The 21,651-nt window shown below is 60.5% G+C and overlaps 2 protein-coding genes across 4 annotated transcripts in view; both read left to right on the top strand.

Annotated features, from left to right (window-relative positions):
* LOC136403804 (tryptase beta-2-like) overlaps positions 1 to 21,651 on the top strand; it is a 285,803-nt gene that overhangs the window by 206,719 nt on the left and 57,433 nt on the right. The gene's annotated exons all lie outside the window — the stretch shown is intronic.
* CACNA1H (calcium voltage-gated channel subunit alpha1 H) overlaps positions 1 to 21,651 on the top strand; it is a 66,446-nt gene that overhangs the window by 344 nt on the left and 44,451 nt on the right. For 2 of the 3 annotated variants that reach the window (XM_066383004.1, XM_066383003.1), the window contains exon 1: positions 61 to 383. In XM_066383004.1, the coding sequence (XP_066239101.1) occupies positions 85 to 383 (299 nt within the window). In that variant the 5' untranslated portion in view covers positions 61 to 84. Of the gene's footprint in view, positions 384 to 21,651 lie in introns of all 3 variants that reach the window. The other variant, XM_066383002.1, reaches the window with a different exon arrangement.

Below are 21,651 nucleotides of genomic sequence, written 5' to 3'. Positions count from 1 at the left end.
CTCCGCTCTGTCCGAGGCGGGCGAGGCTGTCGTTCTTGGGGCCCGGTCACCGCCTGTACCCCGCAGGTGCTGCCGGCCGCCACCATGACCGAGGGCGCGCTGGCGGCGGATGAGGTCCGAGTGCCCCTGGGCTCGCCGGCCCCCGGCCCTGCGGCGGCAGCGGGGGAGTCCCCGGCGAGCCCTGGGGCGCTGGGGCGAGAGGTGGATCAGGGGTCCAGGCCCGGCGCGCCGTCCCCCGAGAGTACAGTGATTGAGCGCAGCGCGGAGCTGGGCACCGACGAGGAGCAGCCCGTCCCGTACCCGGCGCTGGCGGCTACTGTCTTCTTCTGCCTCGGGCAGACCACGCGGCCGCGCAGCTGGTGTCTCCGGCTGGTCTGTAACCCATATCCTTCTCTGGCCGCCGGGTTGCGGGGGTCCATGGCGCGAGACTCCGCGTGCGCCCCCGCGCGCCCGAGTGCTGGGGACCCGACTTGGGCTGGGAGTGCTAGGGGCGCAGGGCAGAGGCGCGATGGCAGCGCTCCTCCAAGAAAGGTTACCCGGCCGCGCTTTGGGAGATAGCGGCGCGTCTCTCTCGACCCAAATCGAGTGTGCCTGGTCCAGAGCTACTCGGGACAGTATAGAGTGAAGGAGTAGCGGCAACGCTACCGCGGGCTTGGAGGGGAAAGGGATCGTCAGGGCAGAGAGGTCGTAACTCCTTGCAACCCGGGTGTAGGTTGCGATCAGGAGAATTCTATCAGGGCTTACAGAATGTTTGCCCTGAGACAGGACCCTCGCTGGGGAAGGGAAGGCCAGAAGGAACTAGAATTAGGGGAGCAAAGTTTTCAACCTGTGCCTTGCGCTTTCGAGCGCTGCGGGAGACCCGTGGGGGCTGGGAAGCTGTGCGTGTTCTCTGGTCCTTTTCCAAAGAGAGGCGATGACGTTGGTTGTGAACTCGCCTTTTCAGGCTGAACTCAGTGCTGGGGCCGATTTAAGTCATGCGCAGCTGGGGGTGGGGGTGGGGGCCAGGGAGGCAGCTGGCCTTGTAACACACCTTCTCCCGGTGCTTTCTCTGGCTGGAGAGGAAAGGATCACCTTTGCTGTTCCTGGCCAGAGCGACACAGACTTTCAAAGAAGGTTCCAGTGTAGATCTGAGTCCTGCCAGGAGGCATTTCTGGGATGCAGTCAGCACCTCTGCTGCCCCCCAGTAGGTGGCCTTTGGGGATTGTCATCTTTCTATCACCCTGCCTCCTTTCTGCTTCTCACCACTAGCCCGCCCTTGGAGTTGATTGCCAGGTGGCCAGGCTGTGGGTGCTGAACCTTCCTACCCCTGGACCTGGAAGGACTGGACGTCCTGGACAGGCTGCTGGGTGGGAGGAGGCAGCTCAGAGGAGGTTGACAGAGGCCGGACCCTGGACATAAACTTTTCCTGTCAGAGTTGAGGAGACAGACAAAGGCAAAATGAGCAATGCGTGTATATATTTTCCCTACCTTGTGTGTTTAACTGTATAAATATTAAATACAAAAGAGGAATCTGTACCAAAGGAAAAAAAAAAAAAGAATGAAACCCGTGTTTTTCTTTTCTCAAGTCCAAACATCGGCTGAGTCAGAATCACCTTCTGCTTGTGAAGGAGGTCATCGTGGTCCAGGATGGTGGGTCATCGTGGTCCAGGATGGTGGGTCTTGGCCATGGCCGGCGGGTCCTCCCTGCGCATGGCAGCGAGCTTCAGTGCCTGCCTTTGTCCTTGCAGCCAGGGTGGGCATCCTAGGGTACTGGGACTTGGGCCTCTGAGCAGCAGCCAGCGTAACCTTGCAGGGTCACTCTAGTTGAGTCTTCTTTCCGGAATCCAACCTGGAGTTGGCCCGGCCACCTTGTTTTGGCGGGAAGGTGGTGTGGCTGGGTGTGGTGTTGGCCCATGTTGGGGGTGCCTGAAGGCCCTGGGACATAATGGGTCAGAGGCTGGCCCTCATTTCCAAGCACAGAGACCAGATAGGAAGAGAGCCCAGCAGGGCCTGCACATTCTCTCTCCTGACAGCTCCTAGGTCTGGCTGCTCTGTCACCTGGCAGCTGAGGGAGTCTTCGAGCCTCACCCGGGAGTTCTGGATTTTCCGGGCTGGGTTGTGTCCCTGAGGATGTCTAACAAGGTTGTTTGTGTTACTCACGGAGGGGAGATGGAGGGGTGCCTTATGCAGGTGAGATGAGGTCCAGAGAAGGTGGAGGATAGGGCTGGCAGGACCGTGTGTGAGCGGTGTGTTTGTCCCTGGGCTCTTTCGTGACCTGAGGAGGAGGATGCTGTGTGACCTTAGGAGCAGGAAGGTGGTGAGAGGTGTCACCCAGGAATGAGAGCCGTCCCCTCTGATTGGCAGGGCGTTGAGCCAAGGTCCCGTGGAAACCCCACATCTATTACGGAGGGCTAGTCAGGGCCCCTGCCCCGTGTGGGGATGGTTGCTGACCTCCAGCAGATGCCAGGCCCTGGCTTGGGGTGTGTGTTGGCCGCAGGCAGAACTGAGATAAGCTGTCCCAGACAGGTGGCGATCAGCTCCCTCAGGGAAGCCCACGGGGCCTTAGCACAGGCTTCAGATTCCTGGGAGCGGGGGTGGTGCCCTCGTGTGATGCAGGGGGTGTAGGAGCTGCCCATTAGGCCAGGTTTTCCAGGGACCATGGAGTGTCCTGAGCTGTAGGTAGCTGTCTTTTCTGGGCACTCACTCTCCTCCTCTGGAGCCTCCCCTTCTGCAGAGGGTAAGCTCTGAGGGAGAAATAGGGTGCTGGGCTTTGCTCTGGGAACCTACACTGTGGAAAGCAACTTCTCTCTCCCTGGGGCCTGTCAGTCCTCGCTGATGTCCCCTGCCCCCCCCCCCATGCCATTGACTGTTGGAACTCAAGAAAGGGACTTCTTTAAGCCCTGTACTGTTCTGGAACCCCCAAGTAGATGTTTTCTGCCCTGCACACATGAATACATGTGGTCTGTTTTTGCCTTTAGGGAAACTCCAATCCAAGGAGAAGGAACCTCCAAGGACAGCCCTTATCTTTATAGATTTACTTTGCTGTTTGAAAATATAATTGTGCTGGAAGTTTTGGGGCAAGTGCTGTTTCTCCTACACAGGTTTATTTATAGCAGAAGGTGGGTGGGATGTGTGTTGTAGCCTGTGTGGCTGGGTTAGGTTTTGCCCGAGCTCCCTGGGGTTCCTGACTAGGTGCTGGCCTGCGTCGCAGCTGCTGTGTCCCAGCACCCACCCAGGCTGAGTGGGGCCCTCCAGCGATGCTGGCAGCTGGGAGGGAGGCCGGGCTGAGGTCCCTTTGTGAATGAGGGAGGCCAGCTGCAGCCTGGCCAGGGTGTTTAAAGACTAGGAGGTGTGGTCGATGGGGTGTTTGGGGGTTCAGGGATGATGGATGTCCCCAGAAGATGTCTCCCCGGGGCCAGGCACCCAGTGCCCCTTGGTTTAGGGCTTGGAGAAGGCAAAGGACAGGCCAAGGTCATGTAACTGCAGAGGGCAGAGCTGGGTGAGCTCAGCTTGCTTCCCAAGTCTGTGTGCTGGGCAGAGCCCTGCCTGCCAGGGAGGTGAGGCTGGGCGAGTCCAGGTCTTCAAACCGATGCTCGGAGCTGTCCTGCCTCTCTCTGGTTGCTGCCGGTTGCCAGGGGCTCCCAGCAGGCTTGGACATCCCGGTGAGGACACGTGGGGTGGTGATCTGGAAAAGGGCAGGCCCCACACTGCCCTTACCTGCCGCAGCTACCTCTACAGACTTGGCGTGAGTGGGACAGTCTCGAGTCCTCGCTTTCCCAATCTTATGGCCCCGGCCCCTCAAGCTCCTTTCAGGCAGGCACGGGGCTTTTGTCATGTGTTCCAAGTCCCTTCCTCACCCTCACACCTTGTTCCTGGCCCTGGGCCCCTCTCCCCCTGGCACTGAGGCGTGTCAGCTCCCTGGGCTGGGAGGCACCGAGCTGCCCCTTGGGGTGCTCGCAGGCAAACACTGGGCGGCCTGGGGCTGGGCAGGTGGGAAGGCCACCGTGGCCTCCGTAGGATTGTGGGATGTGGAAGCGGAGGGGCCGGGCCCTGGCTGATGCTCAGGGCACGCTGACTGAAGAAGGAAGGAGTTACAGGATGTGTACCTGTGTTTCCGGAGCCCCACGATGACAGTCACTCTACGCTCTGAGGGCTTACGGTGTTCGTGCTGAGCACCAGCCGTGTGCCTGGCAGGGACAGGTGTGTTTCTGGCATCTGAGGCTTGGAGAGGAAGGGAGTGGGAGTCAAGACATCCCCACTGAGACAGGAGTGTTGTGGTGGGGGGTTTCCTGAGGAGGGGACATTTCCCCTACAGGCTGGGGAGGGTGACAGTGGGGAGACTGATCTCCAACCCTGATGGAGGTGGGGCTGGGGGACCCCCTTCCTGGGTGGCCGCTCCTGGCTGGAGGGGCTTGTGGAGGGGCCCCTGGACCAGGAAATGCTGATCAAGTGTATACGGCGCTATGAGGCCAAGGATGGCCCCTGCCCCCTTATCTGCCGCCCAGCTAGACCCTGGGGAGGGTGTGTGTGTGTGTGTTTGGGGGATACTCGCACAAGTGGGGCGGAGACTTTTGTGAGCACTCACTGACCGCAAGGTGGCTTCCCTCAGCAAACCATTCCGGCCTGAGCTCTGTGCTGGCCCCCACATTGGGCCCACCGTGGGTCTCCCCGATGGGCACACACCAGGACTCTGAGAGCTCCCACTGAGTGCCCGGCGTGTCGGTCACTCTGCAGTAGAGTGAGGCCAGCCTGATCTCGGTGAGGGCATCTAGGGGGACAGGATGGGCTAGGGAGGGGCTTTGGGGGGCTGGGAGACCGGGACACTCCCTTAGTTCAGTGGGCACGAGGACCTGTGGTCAGGGAGCCATGGGGTGGACCTGGAGCAGCAGTGTCTCAGACAGAGGAATGGCGTATGCAGAGGCCCCGAGGCGGGGGACTGTCCCTGCGGTTGGGGTGTACGCTGTGGGGTGGACCTGGAGCAGCAGTGTTTCAGACAGAGGAATGGTGTGTGCAGAGGCCCCGAGGCGGGGGACTGTCCCTGCGGTTGGGGTGTACGCTGTGAGGGGACCCATGGGGGTGGACCTGGAGCAGCAGTGTCTCAGACAGAGGAATGGTGTATGCAGAGGCCCCGAGGCGGGGGACTGTCCCTGCGGTTGGGGTGTATGCTGTGAGGGGACCCATGGGGTGGACCTGGAGCAGCAGTGTCTCAGACAGAGGAATGGTGTACGCAGAGGCCCCGAGGCGGGGGACTGTCCCTGCGGTTGGGGTGTATGCTGTGAGCGAAGGTGAGGAGAGCCAAGGTGGGCTGCTGGGAAGGCGGCCAGGACAGGTCCGTGCGCACGATGGTGGGTGATGCGCTGGCTTTGGCTCAGGAAGCGGGTCTGCCTCCAGCTGGGTTTGAGGCTGGTTCCTCAGCGGGAGCAGAACTGGGACCGGGCTCGGAGAAATCAAGCAGAGGTAGGGACGGAATGGCAGGTGGCGGGCACTGAAAGAGCGGAGGCTGGAGGTGAGAAGGGGCTGAGGCCGCCCGCACCCTATACTTTTGAGGTCCCAGCTGAGGACAAAGCTGTGGCCAGCCTTTCAAAGGAAGCCCTTGGATCTGGGGAGCATCGTACCTGGGCCACCCAGCCTCCGCCCTGACCAAGGGAGACTGTGGGCACCCTCCCTTGTATAGCGGAGTGCTCAGAGGTGGGCCAGGGTGCCCCCCACGTTGAAGCTGCTGGTAAGGAGCCTTCTCCCCCAAGCTGCCGGCCAGACTCCCTGTTCCCCGTCAGGATGTGAAGGAATGCGGGGGATGGGCCAGCTTGTCCGACGTTCTAGGGATGAATCCAGGCAGCCGCTCTGTGCGGCCAAGGTCAGGCGGGAGGTATGTCACCTTTACTTACTGGGTGTCACACATGTGTTCCCTCTGCCCTGCCCCTCAGAGGCTGCCCAGAAAGTGGGGGTGGCAGCTCTTGAAACTGAGTTAGGAATATTCTTTTTCTCTTTCTTCTTGCAAGTGGGTATTTAACTTAGTGGCACAAAAGACCAATTACTCCTCCCCTCAGCGGTTAATTTTGACACCACCAGGAACAACTGTAAGTCACGTGGGCCTCTGTTGAATTAACAGGTGGACAGTTAAACTCGGGTACCCGTTCTGGGCAGACAGGAGGAGGGAAGCAAGGCTGCGGGCTCCCAGCCTGCCGTCGGGTCTCGATCCCCAGTCAGAGAGATGGGGCAAAACAGGCCGGCCCATGCCAGTTGGCAGCGGGATCAGCATCATCCCCAGAGGCAGAGAGCACTTTGCTTACTGCGGATGACAGATGGGGGCCCTCTCTGCTTCGCTGCCTTCACAAAGCGAGTAGCAGATCGCCTCAGTAGGCGCCCCGCAAAACAGACACACGCCTTCCTTCCGAGGCAGGCAAGGGTGTGCCACCCCACGTGGCCCTGCAGGCAGGAGAGCCAGTGGACAAGCGGTGTCCCCGCCTCCACCTCCGGGGCACTCGTCTCTGCTGCAGCGAGGAGCGGGTTGGTGGCGGTGCTGTCAGTCTGGAGCCCTGACTCGTGGGGACAGTTGATGAGTGTGCTAAATTAGAGCTCCGGGTGGGCTTGCCGCCTCTCCCTCCCCTGGATCAGTGGGCAGGAGGGAGCTTCATGCTGTGAGCGGCTCTCTGTGCCCCAGCACCTCTCTTGGATGTGGGAGAATTTCAGGGGTACCAGGAGTAGCTCCCTACCCTGGCCTCAACCACAATTTCTCCTGCAGAGTTGGAGGCAGGGCTGACAGAGGAGGGGAACCTGAAACCTCCTCCCCCAGGTTTCCTAAAGTTAGGAATGGCGGGGGGGGGGGGGGCAGCCCCCAGCCCTGCCCGGTGTGGGATGAGGGGGCTGACAGGGACAGAAGCCCCAGCAGGGTGGGGCAGAGGCAGCGTGGCCAGGGCTGTGAGGTTTGGGCTGGGGGGCGTGCAGTGCTGGCCAGCAGTGCAGGGAGGGGCCGGGAGCCCCCTGAGCTGTGGGGGTGGGAAGTCTACACACTAGGCGATCCTCTTGGGTGATACAGTCTCCTGCTCCCCCCTGGAGCGGGGCAAAGCCTGGCCCTGGCACCCGTGCAGATGCGCTTGGCAAGCAGCAGCAGGCCTGCTTGGTCACGATGTCCTCTTTTCTCTTCTGGGCTCTGCCAGTGCCCCCCCCAGGGTGGCCCCCAGGTCTGGGCTCTGCCAGTGCCCCCCCCAGGGTGGCCCCCAGGTCTGGGCTCTGCCAGTGCCCCCCTCAGGCTGACCCCCAGGTGAGGTCAGGGTTCTTGGCGCCACGGGGACTATGGCCTGGGAAGGGGGGGCGGAGGGCTCAGCCCCCTTTTCCAGGCTGCGCTGGCCTCCAGCGGGAGCCCCAGTCTCCCCTCCCACCTTTGTTCTAGGCCTTTCTCCCTTCCCCCCACCTGTCTGCACCTGGCTGGCAGAGTTCTTGGGGGTTCAGAGTACTGTAGTGGGGACTCCCTATGCCTTTTCAGGGGATATGACCTGAAGTCAGGGGCCCCAGAAGTCAGGGACCTCTCCCCCCTCAGGGAGGCCAGGGCTTGGGCTTCCTGGGATTTCTGGGATCCCCCCAGCCACGGGCCGGGCTGGGGGGGCTTCCGGGGATTTCTGGGATCTCCCCAGCCACGGGCCGGGCTGGGGGGGGTCGGCTCCCTCCTGCAGCCTGTGTGGTTTCTCCCTTGTATGCTCTGACCGTTCTCCCTCCCTGGCCGGGTGGAATTGACTCTGGTTCGGCTGGTGAATGGCCCAGTTCGGTCCATGGCCAGCCGGGGAGAGGGCCGCGCATTGGACACTCGAGGTCCTCCGGTCCTGGCTTGCACGGAAGATGTGGACTGTCCAGTTAATAGGAGAGGCTGGGGGAGAGTTTTCTAGAAGGCAACAGACTCTTTGGACAGAATTTGAGTCCTTGAGGTCCAAGGTCCAAGGTGGGGTGGGCTCTGAACTTGGGGCTGGTTCCCCCTCCGGCCCCCAGGCTCTGTCGGGGGTGTCAGAGGCTGGGGTCCTACTGCCGAGGTCAGTACCCCGAAGCTGCAGGGCCTTGGTGGACTAGGTCGTGTCCTGGCCCTTGGTTTTCTGAACTGAACAGACCTATGTCCCTTGAGACCTGTAGCTGTGGTTTTCTGTGGACAGCTGGGGTGTCAGTGAGGTGTCCCCATACCTACTTGTTCTCCTGGTTGGAGCAGGGGCACAGGGTCTTGCTGGGGGGGTCGGTGGCTAGTACCATCTGCTGGACTGAGGGCTTAGTGTCCCTGTCCCCCTTGAAAGGATGCCTGGGGGGTGGCTTTCTCAGCCTCCAGCTACTGACAAGCTTCCCCAGTGGCATTTGGGGAAAGAGGGGTGTCTGTAGGAGCAAGTCCCCTTCATGTTCTTGGGTGTGTGTATAGGGTGGGCATTCCTGCTGCCAGGCCTGAGGTTAAGTCCTGGGCCACGCGCTTGTTGCCCTTTGGTGACCTTTTTTGTTTTTTTAAGCGAGAGGCAGAGACAGGAAGGGAGAGAGATGAGAAGCATCAACCCATAGTTGCGGCACCTTCGTTGTTCATTGATTGTTCTTCATACGTGCCTTGACCGTTGGGCTCAAGCTGAGCCAGTGACCTTTGGGCTCAAGCTGGCGACCTCGGGGTTTTGAACCTGGAAACTCAGCATCCCAGTGCTTTATCCACTGTGCCATCACTAGTCAGGCACCCTTTGGGTGATTTTTAACCCCTTCTTTCTCCAGGGTATCCCGTGAGGTCTGGGGCCAGCGTGTCCTAGCTTCCCATCCTTTGGCTGGTCCCCGGATGCTGACACAGGGGACAGAGAGACAGAACGGAAGGGGCCTGGAAGAGGCAGAACCCCGCCCTGTCCTGGGAGGCATCACTGCAGGGCCTTGGTAGAGCAGCCAGGCTGGGTGGGTGTGCCAGGAGCTGTCGGGGGGCACGCAGGGAGACAGAGTGGCAGGGCACCACACCTGGGGACGGAACAGTGTCCGGGGGTGTGGCTGTGGGGCTGTGAACTTATCCACCAAACGCACGTGGAGGCCAGAGTACCGGGCTGCAGGGAGTCCTGCAGGTCCATGTCCGCCGGGAACCTCTGATGTGACTTTGGGGGGGAATAGGGCCCTGAATCCGATGACGGGTGACCTCTTAAGAGGAGGAGATGCAGGCCCTGGCCGGTTGGCTCAGCGGTAGAGCGTCGGCCTAGCGTGCGGAGGACCCGGGTTCGATTCCTGGCCAGGGCACACAGGAGAAGCGCCCATTTGCTTCTCCACCCCTCCGCCGCGCTTTCCTCTCTGTCTCTCTCTTCCCCTCCCGCAGCCAAGGCTCCACTGGAGCAAAGATGGCCCGGGCGCTGGGGATGGCTCTGTGGCCTCTGCCTCAGGCGCTAGAGTGGCTCTGGTCGCAACATGGCGACGCCCAGGATGGGCAGATTATCGCCCCCTGGTGGGCAGAGCGTAGCCCCTGGTGGGCGTGCCGGGTGGATCCCGGTCGGGCGCATGCGGGAGTCTGTCTGACTGTCTCTCCCCGTTTCCAGCTTCAGAAAAATGGAAAAAAAATAAAAATAAAAAAAATAAAAAAAATAAAAAAAAAAAGAGGAGGAGATGCAGACCCGGAGGAGCCACGTGAAGATGGGGCAGGTGTTGGGGTAATGTGTCCACCAGCCCATGGACACCAAGGGTTTCCTGCAGCCACCAGAACGGGAGCGCTTTGGAACAGACCCTCCCTCACGACCCCTGATGGAACCAGCCTGTGACAGCCTGGCCTCGGCCTCCAGGCTGCGAGAGGAGCCTGTGGTTTAAACCCCCGTCTGTGGTGCTTTGTTCAGGCAGCCCCTTCCCGCCCCTTAGCCCCACCCCAGCCAGGCATGCCCTGTGGTCCCCAGAGGGAAATGCAGGAGCTGCTGGGCCCATTAACGGGAGGCAGGCCCTTCTAGGATAAATCACTGCCAGCCACCAGGTCAGGCCATCTGACAAGGAGTGGAGCCGCCTCGGGAAGGGAAGCGAAGCCAGCTGAAATCGGTTATTCTGAGCCTCAGAGAGGCCTTATCAGTCCCCGAGTGGTTGTGACTGTCCGTGTCTTCCGGGTGCCTGAGGGTTTGCCCAGGAGGAGCCCAGAGCTGCCCCTGCGCCACTCGGGGCCTCCCTCAGGAGGCATCCACTGGTGTCGACGCGGTCGGGTCTCCAGAGACCTTTGCGTGGGACTGGCCTGTTGCCCCAGGACTGAGCTTCTGCAGACCACTCTCGGAGTCTGGGACCCTCACTCAACAAGTGCCTCCCTGTGCTGTCAGGGCTTCCTGCTGCCCCGGGGGTACAGTGTGGGTGCAGCGGCTGCAGAGGGGGCCTTGTTCTGAGCCCCACCTGGCTCTGTCCGGAAACCCGCGGCCAGGTGGGGGACTTCCTTCAGGGCACAGTGCGGTGGCTGGCCCGGCTGACCAGGCTGGATTCCCGGCTGGGGACCCCTTTGTAACAGCAAAGGCACTGGGAGGTGTCTGGGCTCCAGCTGTTGCCGTATTCTCTTCTGAGCCAAGGTGGAGAGGCACTGCCCACAGGTGGCCAGAGAAGAGACAGGGTCAGGTTCAGAGCTGGGCTTCCTGTAAGGACCTCTTGTCACCCCAGAGTCCAGCCTGGGCTTTCCTGGGTGACAGGAGTGTACTGCCTCAGACCCGGGCTTTCGGACTCTGTGGCCCCAGCCCGGCTGGTGAGGGCCGGGGTGTCTCAAGGCCACAAGGCTCCTCGCTGGTGAATCTGGGCTTACCGGGGCCCGTAAGCAGAATGGGGGGCAGTGCTTAGCTGTGTGGTTGGGCGGCAGACACAGCTGAGTCTCTGAGGTGGCCGGGGCTGGAGTGTGGGTGTGAACAGAGCATGGGGCACTTTCAGGCTGCTGGGGACAGCCCTGGCCAGGTGGGTGGACAGGTGTTGGGTGGCCCCCGGGTGTGAAGGCTGGTGCGGGTCAGGGACCAGGGAGGTGCCAGGGCATCTGACAGTGGGCTGGGAGCCTCAGGTCTGGGAAGCGGTTTAGGCCTTCTCCTCAGAAGGGGGGCTGCCTGGATGGTGTGACTTGGGAGGGTCTCCCAAGCAGCTGGCCTGTGCCCACCACTCTCCCAAGCCCTAGCTCAGCCTGCCACAGGGACAGGCACCCCGAGCACAGGGGTGGTGACTGCCACATGCCAGGAAGTTGCAGAAGGCGGTACCAGTCTCTCCAGGGCTAGGTGGAGGCCACACGTATCGTCCAGCCGCGTCCCTTTGTCTTTGTAAGCAGTAGCCAGCCGTGGCTGCAGTCTGATGAGTCAGCCTGCATTAGCACCTCATCTAAATGGATGAGGACATGTCGTGGGTCCCGGGCTGCTGGCAGGGTAGCTCCCAGCGCTGGCCACAGGACAGGCCTGCTGCTTTCATGACCACAAGATGGGACCACGTGTTTGGCATTGTGTGTCGTGCCCGCAGTCCTGGCTGGCTGGACGCTCCTGAAGTTCCCACTTGGCAGGAGCACTCTTCATTGGCTGGACTTCGGGGTGGTTATTGGTTCTGTGGGAGTTTGAGGACATGAATGGTGTCCCACACGGGAGCACAGGTGTGGAGCCCACCTGTCAGGAGGAGGGCAAGGGGTTCAGGAGGGCTTCTCCCAATGGGGATGGGAGACACGGGAAGGTGCCCGTGGGTGGAATATCTGGGGTGAGATGGAGGCAGAAAGGAGGCTGGCTGAGTAGCCCCCTATTGGCTAAGCCGGGTGCTGCAGTTGATGGAGAATAGGGGGCAGGAGGCACATATCATCTAGGGGAGTGTCCCCGAAGCCAGCAGCATGGACAGGGTAATGACTCGTCGGTGGGGCGTGGGACACAGGCTCCCACAGGGCAAGTCCCAGACCACGGTTTGATGTCTCAGAAGCTGGGCTTCCTGACACTCTTTCCTTAATATTCCAAAGCCTTTATTTATTTATTTTTTCCTATTTACATTCAAAGCCTGAATCAGTTGAATAAGGAGGGGCAGGCGGAACTGCCCCAGGGAACCTCCAGCCCGGGTGGGAAGGAGCTCTGGGAAGGAGGTCTGGCGTGGCCCCTGCCCAGCGGAATTCCGAGCATTGTTGTTGGGGTGGGGCGCCGGGGCAGAGGGGAAAAGCGTGTCTGTGCTTTGGGGTTCGGGGAACACGGCTGCCCCTGAGAGTGTGCAGTGGGGCCACTGTTTTGCACCTGGCTCTGAGGTCTGGGCTGCGTCCCAGCATCCCACGCTCTCCCAGCCTGCTTGCCCTGCCAACACTTCTCTTCCTTCCTGGAGTTTCCGGGTTGGACCAAACCCCCGGTTAGTATGAAAGGGCAGCCCTGGGTTTGTGGGTCCTAATTGGGTAATTGGCTGTCACCCACATGGGGCATGAATGGCAGGCTCTTGGGCTCAAAACAGGCCTGTGTGTCCTCTAATTACGAATTCCACATTCCTTCACTGTGACCACACATTGGCCATCTTGCAGAGATGCCACTGGGTATCTGTCATGTTCGCATTCAGACTAGTGATCACAACTTGGTGACGGGATTCCTGCATTTGCATGTTTCCTGGCTGGGACCTCAGAACCGGAGGAAGGGGGCAGGCCGCCCTGAGTGACCAGAGAGGGATTGGGGGTAGCCAGGTTCTTCCTGGGGGAGAGTTGTACCTCACCCTGGAAGGTCATGCTGGGCTCTGCGTCACATTCTTACCCACAGCAGAGGCGGGTACCCTGTGGGTCAGGCACCAGGTCACCTCCGACCCTGGAGCAAGGTCACCGTGAGCTTGAGGCTCACCCCGTTGGCAGTGGGAAGCGCCTCATTCTGTCTCAGCCTTGGAGGGGCGCCTCGGCACCGAAGTTCTGTCTACCGATGAGGAAACCGAGGTTCTGAGTGGGTCCCTGTGCAGCCCCCAGGGTTCGGAGCGCGGGCAGACAGACTCAGGCACCCCTGTGTTCTCCCAGGTTTGCTGTGCTCTATGCACGCGCTGTACAACTCACATCAGACACAAGCTGGTGGGTTTTACTATAGTTAGAGTTGTGCAGGTGTCACCACAATTTTGGAACTTTCTTTTTTTACCCCGAAAGGAGACCTGGTCCCCGTTAGCGGTGGTCACTCTCTGTGCTCCTTCAGCGCCTGGCACACATTCACTCACTGTCTCCGGATTTGCCTGTTCTGGACGTTTCATGTGAATGGAATCGCACTCTGTGTGACCTCTGTGTCTGGCTTCTCTCACTGAGCGTGTGTGCTTCCGATTCATGGTATTTTTTGTATCATACATCAGCGCTTTACTCCTTTCATGGCTGAATAATATTCTATTATGTGGACGGATACATGGTTTCTCTCTTCACCCCCTTTTAGACCCTGGGTTGTTCCCACCTGTTGGCTGCTGTCAGTAGTGCTACCGCGGCAGTTGTGTACAAGTCTTGTTTGTTCTCCCGAAAGTGGAGTTGCTGGGTCGTAGGGGGACTGTGTTGAGTCATTTGAGAGCAGCCCCTATTTTTTTAACTCCTCCCCCACTGGACGCTGGACTTGGGTCTCTGAACCACTGCAGCAGCCAGGGCAGTGGTCCCAAAGGAGGCAGCCAACGGGCATGGGACACCACACTAGGCCTGAACCCAAGGCCAAGCCAGCCTGTGCTAGCAGCACGCTCCCCAGCCCCCCTCAACAGACACTTGGGGCAACCCCCAGGAGGTGGATGGCTCTGCCCTCTTGGTCCAGAAAAGAGGTCTTGGCGGCCTCCTGGGTGTGAGCCATCCATCTGGTCTGGATTTCCCTTGGATGGTCCATCCTGAAAGGCATGGTCGTAGGAGCCACATGGCCGGCTGGGCACTGCAGCCTGGCACAGAGTGGGCACAGGGTGGGCGGGGCACATGTCAGTGGGGAGCCCTGGCAGGGTGGCGCCAGGATGCAGGTGGGAGTAGCTGGAGTGTGTGTTTGCTCGGCATCTATCCCTCCGTCAGCCCTCCGGAGAATCTTAACACCCACACTTGGCATAAAAAAAAATTATTAATGAGCTTGGTGCGGTTGCCATGGGAACCTGTTGCTAATGAATCTCTTGGGTTTCCTTTTACCTTTGCCTAGCTGCGCCAAGGCCTGAGCTGAGACGGAAGGTTCCCACTAATCAGGTTGCCGTGGCAACGCCTGTCGCTAATCCTCAGCCCGGCTCCTGGTTTACCAGCCTGGCTCAAGTTACATAAAGCAATTTATTGAGTTCAGGGCTGCTCCCAGATTAGAGACCTCTCGGCCTCCTGCTCCTCTGCCTCCCGGGGCCACGTGTGGGTTCCTCAGACACAGAAAATGGAGGCACCTAGAGCTGGGGCGCTGGTTGTGTGACTGGGAAGAGAAGCCCTGGAGGGTCGATCTTTGCTTGGTTCTCCGTGTGTAGCCAGGGTGCTGGCATGTAGTGAGTGCTCAGTGGGCGCTGAGCGGAGGAACGGTGGGGCACTCAGGTCCATGAGAGCTAGTGTGTTCCTGGGGGGCTCCTCATCCCCAGGGCTGGCACCCACACCTCTGTCTGCCCCATACCCAGTGTCGCGAGAACTTTCTAGAATGGGTGAGGCACCTGACCCCAAGAGGTGGACCAGAATCCTTGGATTTATAAAGATGGACTGCGTCCCCCACCCTTGTTTTTATAGGAGGGGGCTGCGTCAGACGCCCACGATGGCTGTGTAAGCTCTTAGCTCACTCCGAGACCCTCGTGGTCCACTAGTCTGTTCTGATGCCAGCTGACACCGTTCCCCACGCGGTGGGTGTCTGCAGCAGGCGTCGGCGGCCCCCTCCCCCTTGGTTCCTCTGGCTGGAGTATTTGAAGGCCTACTATGCAGCAGGCCCCAGTGCGGGGATCTGGAGCAGGTGGGTCTAAGAGGTCTGGTGGTCTGTCCCAGGGCCCAGCTCTAGGGCAGGGCCAGCCATGCTGGAAGGGACCCTGGGGCTGCTGAGCTGGGCTGGGAGACTGCTGGACTTGGGCTATTGGCTTGTTCTCTGGACTTGGGATATTGGCTTGTTCTCTGGACTTGGGATATTGGCTTGTTCTCTGGACTTGGGATACTGGCTTGTTCTCTGGCCGCTCTGGGACACCCTCCTGCTGCTTAAGTAGGCTCTGGATGGGAGGCAGGTGCCCCCTCACCCCCCATAGCTGGGGGGATGCAATGCTGCAGGTGGGGAAGGCTTCCTGGAGGCAGTGTTCTCCACATGGCTCTGATAGGAACCCGGTGGGAATGGAGCAAGGTGATCTCTTTCAGTGAGAAGCCCAGTGTGTCCATTGGACCCTGAAAGACCCTCACTCATTCAGGATGACCCCTGAACCCAGCTCAGGGGTCGGCTAGGGGCACAGAATCCCCTGGACCTCTTCACTCTAGGAGTACTTTGTCATGGGGTGATCAGGACACCCCTGGCCTTGCCTCCTGAATTATGGCAGTCTGCTTGGTTGCCATAACAAAGCACCATAGACAGGTGACTTAACACTGCAGATCTTTATTCCCTCCCAGTCCTGGAGGCTGGAAGTCTGAGATCACTTCCGCAGGGCTGATTCTTTCTCCTTGGCGTATAGATAGATGGCCGCCTTCGCCTTGTGTGCTCACTTGGTCTCCTCCATAAGGACACTTGTCACATTGATTAGAGCCCACCAATGTGGTTCCTTTTTACCTAAGTCATCTCTTTTTCTCCAAATGCAGTCACATTCCGAGGTCCTGGGGGCTAGAGCTTCAGTGTAGGAATTTCTGGGGGAGGCGTCCCAGCCCACAGAGCCCCGCAGACCAGAACTGGGTACCCCCTGGAGCCCCGCAGACCGGAACTGGGCTTTGCCTCCAGCTCTGGGCTTTGTAGTCTTCCTGAGCCTCCAGGTGGCCCCCGTAGAGCATGAAGCCAGGCTCCCAGTGGGGGCTGCTGCAGCCCAGCCAGGACTCCCCATGCCCTCCTGATACATACGGGTACCTACGTGGGCTCCTCTAGCCACATCCCCTCCATTAACCCTCTGCTCCCTGCCTTGGGGCCCCCGGGGAGCACCCCACCCTGAAATACTCTGGTAAGTGGGTGTCTAAGCCGTGAGCCTAAAATAGGCCTCACGGAGGCAGTACTTATCCTGGCAGCCCCTGGCAGCTAAATATACAGCCCTGCGCCGGCCCCAGCCTCTGAGGCCTGTGGAGGGCTTTCCCCTGCAGACCGCTCCCCTCACAGGGTCCTCGTGACCAATGGGCAGGCTTGGGAGAGCCCATCACCTGCCCAGGACGAGTGAGGGGGTCCGTTAGCTTTAGGCCGATGGCTTAGGAGTGTTAGGAGTAGGGGTGCTCAGTAAAAATGCAGAGTTGGGCAGCCAGGAGAATGGGGGGAAAGTTCTAGATAACTCCAGACCGTGAGATGATCTCCTTTCTTGGGGTTCGCTGATGGTGGGCTGAGACGAGAGAGTGGATGAAGGGGGCCAGGCTTGCGTGGCAGTTCCAGACGGGGCCTCAGCTTTATACGTGGCCCACAGAGCTCCCCGCCCCGGGGCTGCGTCCACCTCCGGGTCCCGCCAGGCCCGGCCTGGACCATTCTCAGGCTGGGCTGTCCAGGGGACGGTGGGATGTTTGAGAGGAGAAGAGGTGCTTGGGCCCCCCCAAGGACAGCAGTGACAACCATCTCGTGACCCATGGCGTCCTGGGTGGCAGGTTGGGTCTGGGAGTTCCTCCACTCCCGCAGGTGAGCTGCAGGCGAGTAGATGGGCAGGTCCAGGCGGTGAGGGAAGGCCGAGTGCGGCCTCATCCCCACTGCTGGCCCATCCCGTGAGCAGGGTGGCCCTTCCCTGGGCCGACACCATGAGCCCAGGGTCAGCTGTTAGACCAGAGGGTTGCCCCCAGGGGCCCCAGGCCACCTGAGCTGGTCACACAGGGACCTCTCCTCGCCTTGCACCCCTGCCCTGCTCCCTGGAACTGCCACGCCCTGGTGAGTTAACACCTGGAGTGACCTGGGCTGTTCATGGAGCCAGGAGACTAGGGTCATTACCACCTGCTCCTCAGCAGTGCCCAGGGCATGCGGGACCCCCACGCGTGTCTGAATGACTCGTTCCTTTTTCTGACCACTGTGGTTTTAGTCTAGCTGCTGTAGCACTGTCAGCTTTCCTTCCTGAAGGAATAGCAACCTGAACTTGCTAGTGGGGGCAGTGGGCTGGACGATCATGACTCTCACACGGCCAGGGGTGTCCAGGAGACATTTTGGCAAGTGGCCTTATATAGGCGTATCTCCGGGGAGCTCTGCAGCCCCTCACAGCGTGAGGTGAGACAGGCTGAGGCCGGCTAGATGGTGTTCAGGGCCAGATCCCTCATCTTCGCTCCGGTCATCTGGGTTCTGTGGGTCAGCCCCCTTGCTTTCTCTGTCCTCACGGTCACCACGACCAGCATGTGCCTTCCGAGGCATGGCTGAGCTTGGTCTGCTGCTGCTTTGTCGCTAGGTGTGGGCTGGAATTCGTGGCTGTGTGTGTTTAAGGGTGAGAGCCAACAGGGCAGGGACCTGTGGTGCCCCGTGCCCAGCCAGTGGCCCACTGTCTATAGCCAGAGTGGGGAGAGCTCTCAGCCACTGTCCACGGACAGGTGCCGAATGGGGGTATTGGCAAGGGCATTGGATGGAGCAGGGCTCCTCGTGGCAACAGGCACCCCGGGGAGCATCTCCTGCCTGGCCTGGGGCAGCCCCGGATGGCGTTTGTGTTGGGGAGACTGCAGGGAGAGGAGCTTTCTCAGGGGCCCTCCCTCCAGTGCCCCCTCCCTGTGCCAGTCCAGCCTTCCCAGCTCTCAGCTCCCAACACACCGCCCCCAGCTTGGCCTTGAACCCAAGTCCTCTCCCCGGACGCCCCCCAGTGAGGGTGGGAATCCTCGGGGCCCTCTCCTCCCCAGATGACCCCTGGTGGACTGGGCCGTGCCGGCACCGGGCCTGGGCTCTGGGCTTCAGGAGCAGGCCCCTGCATTCCGTTGGCTGTCGGATGCCTGAAACTCCAGCACAGAGCTTCCTCTGTCCCCAGTGCACCCCGGCTAGGCAGCACCTCCCAGGTCCCCCCTGGGACTGGGTGGGCAGGACCTGGCTGGGTGAACCCTGGAGCACAGGCAAGGGAGTGCCTGTGGCTCTGCCCTCCGTGGGCCCCACGCAGTGCTGAAGGGTAGCTGTTCTCACCTAGCTCCAGAGGAGGCCCCTCCCGGGGGGGCAGGCCCGTGCGGGTGCCCTCAGCCAGGGCAGGTGGGAGGGTGTTCACACACACACACACACACACACCCCCAGCACCCGTCGTGGCTACGGAGCTATGTGCCCTCCTCCCCTCCCCCTTCTGGGGCTGTGCTCGGCTGGGCAGGGCTGCATGGCAGACTCCAGTCCTGGGCCCGCTGGCTCAGGGAAGCTGGGCCAGGGTGGGTGGGCTGTGCCCCAGCATAGACCCTCCACTCAACGCAGCCGGACCCCGCAGGATCACATTAAAAAGTTCTCGGGCTGCCGTGGCTGGGGTGTTCCCTACGTGTTTGAAATACAGCCTGCTGGCTGGTGGGAGCAAGGGATGTTTTAATTCCTAATTTAGACTGTTTATCTGCAGAGCTCTGGAGGCCGGGCAGGAAGAGACAGTGTCTCCCCCCCACACACACCCTGTACCCTCCCACCCTTCCCAGGGTGCCTCCTGCCTCCACTTGAATGCCTGGTGGGCACAGAAGTGAGGGTCTTGCCTCTGAACCCCAGTCCAGCCAGCCCCGTGGGCATCTGTGCAGTCAGCTGGGCAACACCCAGTCTCCATGAGGGGCAGCCCCCTCCCCAGCCTTCTGGGCCGGCAAGTCCACCAGCAGGGTGGGGCAGGGCCGCAGGCCTCGGCAGTGTTGCGGAATCTGGGGCAGGGCCAGCAGACTCAGCTGTGGCCTCCGGTCAGAGTGTTACCGTAAGAGATGAGGAAGGGGACATGGGAGGGGCCCACTAGGCCAGTGAAAAGCGGGTCTGACTTGCTCCCCCCCCCCACCTGGGCAGAGCCCCCTCCACATATCTGACACCCCTGATGACTGCTGAGGATTGATGTTGTCTCTCTGATTTTAACGAGAGAGTGTCTTTCTCCGGCATGTAATGATCTGGTTGAGGTCCGGGCAAGCTTCCCGGTTGCCATGCCAACCGGGTCTGTGCCCCTCCTGATTCCCTCCTGGTACATCCTGTGCAGAGACAGTTTGGCAGGGTTTGTAGTAGGTAGAGGCTGGGACCCCTCCGAGGGTGGGGGCTGTGCAGGCACCAGCTCTCCTCTCCTGTGCGCTGTGTGTATTTCATGTTCATCCCACACACTTGCCCTTGGGGCACCCTTACCACTCGAGGTAACTCACCGTCAGGGGGCACTGGGCTGAGTGGAGGAGCCCTCACAGCCATTGGAAGCAGCTCAGTGTTACAACAAGGTGGGAACCTGCGTTTCAGAGGGTGGGGGGACTTGTCGAGGGACCGCAGCCTCTAGTACTGGGTTACCCAGTGTTTCAGTGGACGGCTGCCCGAGAACCTTGGTGCCACCAGCACAGGTGCTCCGAGGGGCTGTGCTGGCCATGTCCCCGCGCCCAGCTCTGCGCCTCATCCCTTGGCCAGATTCTCCTCTGGCTCTGTCACCCCCCCACCCAGTAGAGAGGCCTGGCCCTGTCTCCCCTCTCCCTTCCCACACCCTTCACTCTGACTGACCAAGCCCCACCCTGGTCCCACAAAGGCCTCTGTCCCTGCCGACCAGTGCCTGCCCGCACCCTCCTGGGGAGCGCTCTGGGGAACCCTTGGCTATCCAGGAACCTTCTCTTGGATGCCACCTGGGCAGCTCCACTCCTTTGGACCCCTGAGAGTCTGGGTGCCTGCAGGGACCTGGGCTAGCCAGCAGCTCATGACGGAGCTATTAGGGTGAGGCCAAAAGGGGGGGGGGTGGCAATGAGATCTCCTTGGAGGAGCTTCCTGGACTGGCAGCCAGTCTCTGGCCTCCTGGGGGTCCACCTGCTGGCCACAAGCCCGAGGTCCAGCCTCTCTGGTGCTTCCATCCCATCCAGAGCCAGGAACAAAATTGCAAACCCTCATATCCCAGAACCTTGACCTCACAAAAGCTCCTTTAAATGAGTGTGGTGTGTGTGTGTGGGGGGGGGGTGAGCTCCAGAACTGTCTTCCCTGTCCCCGTGTGGAAAACACGCCCTCAGGCAGGCAGAGCCTGCGCCCTCCTCCCTGCCAGCCTCCTTCAGAGCGCTGTGCCCCAGGCTCACCCCGCCCAGCACGCTGCACAGGCCTGCAGTGGGAACCCCGGGCATGGGAACAGCAGGTAACCCGCTTCCCTGTCCTTGGAGCGGGATTCCCTAATTAAAGAATGTATTATTAAAGCGCTCGGCTTCCCCAGACCTGCCTTTCTGCAATCAGGGAGACGGTTCTGAGTCCATCAAAGCAGCCTTCTGGGCAGTGGGATGAGCCTCAGGGTCATTTGGGGGCTTTTCGTGGGCGAGGTTCTGCCCTTGGGAAGGGTGGGCTTTGTTCCCAGTGAAGAGCCCTCCGAGCACTGAGTGGCCCCAATCAGGCCTAGGGGGCAGGGGCCCAGGCCAGCTCTCTGGTGATGTGGGCAGGTCTTGGGCAGATGCGGGGATGGGATTTTGGGGTGGGGGCATTGGGTTCTATTCATGTGGGAATGGAATTCGTGTGGCTGAAGGGGCCCAGAAAAAAAGGGCGCTTTCCTCCCCTGTGAGTAGTGAGGAATCTGTCGAAGGGCAGTTGTTACTGAGGTCAGTCAGAAGCCAGGGGCTGTCCCAGTGAGGTGGGCTGTTTCCTGTTGGTCCCTGAAAGATGGGCCGGTTCTGGACCTGCGGGGCCGCAGGACTAGGGGGACCCGTTACGGAGCCCATGGAGGGGTTGAGGCTCCGGAGCCCTGCTGGAGGGGGCAGGGGCTTTGAGGGCCAGCAGGCAGGGGGGTGGTCTGAGCCCCCGGTGAAGGTGGGGGACCTTCTTTGGAGTGTGGGACTCCTTGGCAAGATGTGACACGTCCAAACACCAAAGTGTTTGCTGACAACAGTTGACTCCCCTGCTCTCTAACCCGCTGAGACGGAGGTTTTCAAACGGCAGGCTCACGGGATCCGTCTCAGTCGTGGTTCGAGGTCCAGGACTCGTCTCAGGAATCACTCACCTTACCTTAAAACTGAGTCATTGAGAAATCACTGTGTAGCAATTCACTTAAAAGTGATAAACTTACTATGTGTTAATAAAGCATATTTCTCATGAAAAATGAGTATATTTTTCAAAACAAAAATGGAGCAAGAAAGAGGGTATTTTGCAGGTCTCCTGACCGCATGGCATGATGGGAGAATCCAGAGACAGTGGGCTGCTCCTTTCTGCCACCGCATCGGGTCGGGTCAGGAGGCCTCGGGAGAAACTGTGTGCCGAGTAGGGCGCGCGTGAGGAAGGCAGCCAACTCGGGGAACCCTCCCCTCACTGAGAATTCTGCAGGCTCCTTCCACAGCGGCTTCTCCTGGGGTGAATGTGAGGCCCAGGGCCCCTCCGTTCCTGCTGAGGTAGGTCTGCAGTGCTTGAGGCGTCTGGAGAGAAGTGCAGGGCTCCTGGGGCCTGACCCAGGGGAGTCTCCCCTGGACCCAGGCGGGGTAGCTAGCCTCAGTCTGCTCTTACCACACTGGGTGCCCTGTGACTCGCCACCAAGCCCTGTCCCTCCTCTTGGCCCTGATTCCTTCCCCGAGCCCACCCTTGGGTGGGACTAGACCCTTGGAAGATATCTGTT

Source organism: Saccopteryx leptura, chromosome 4, assembly GCF_036850995.1.
Source record: "Saccopteryx leptura isolate mSacLep1 chromosome 4, mSacLep1_pri_phased_curated, whole genome shotgun sequence".
Classification (NCBI taxonomy): Eukaryota; Metazoa; Chordata; class Mammalia; order Chiroptera; family Emballonuridae; genus Saccopteryx; species Saccopteryx leptura.
The sequence above is the reverse complement of the archived record's forward strand: the minus strand, read 5'-3'. Positions and strand labels throughout refer to the sequence as shown.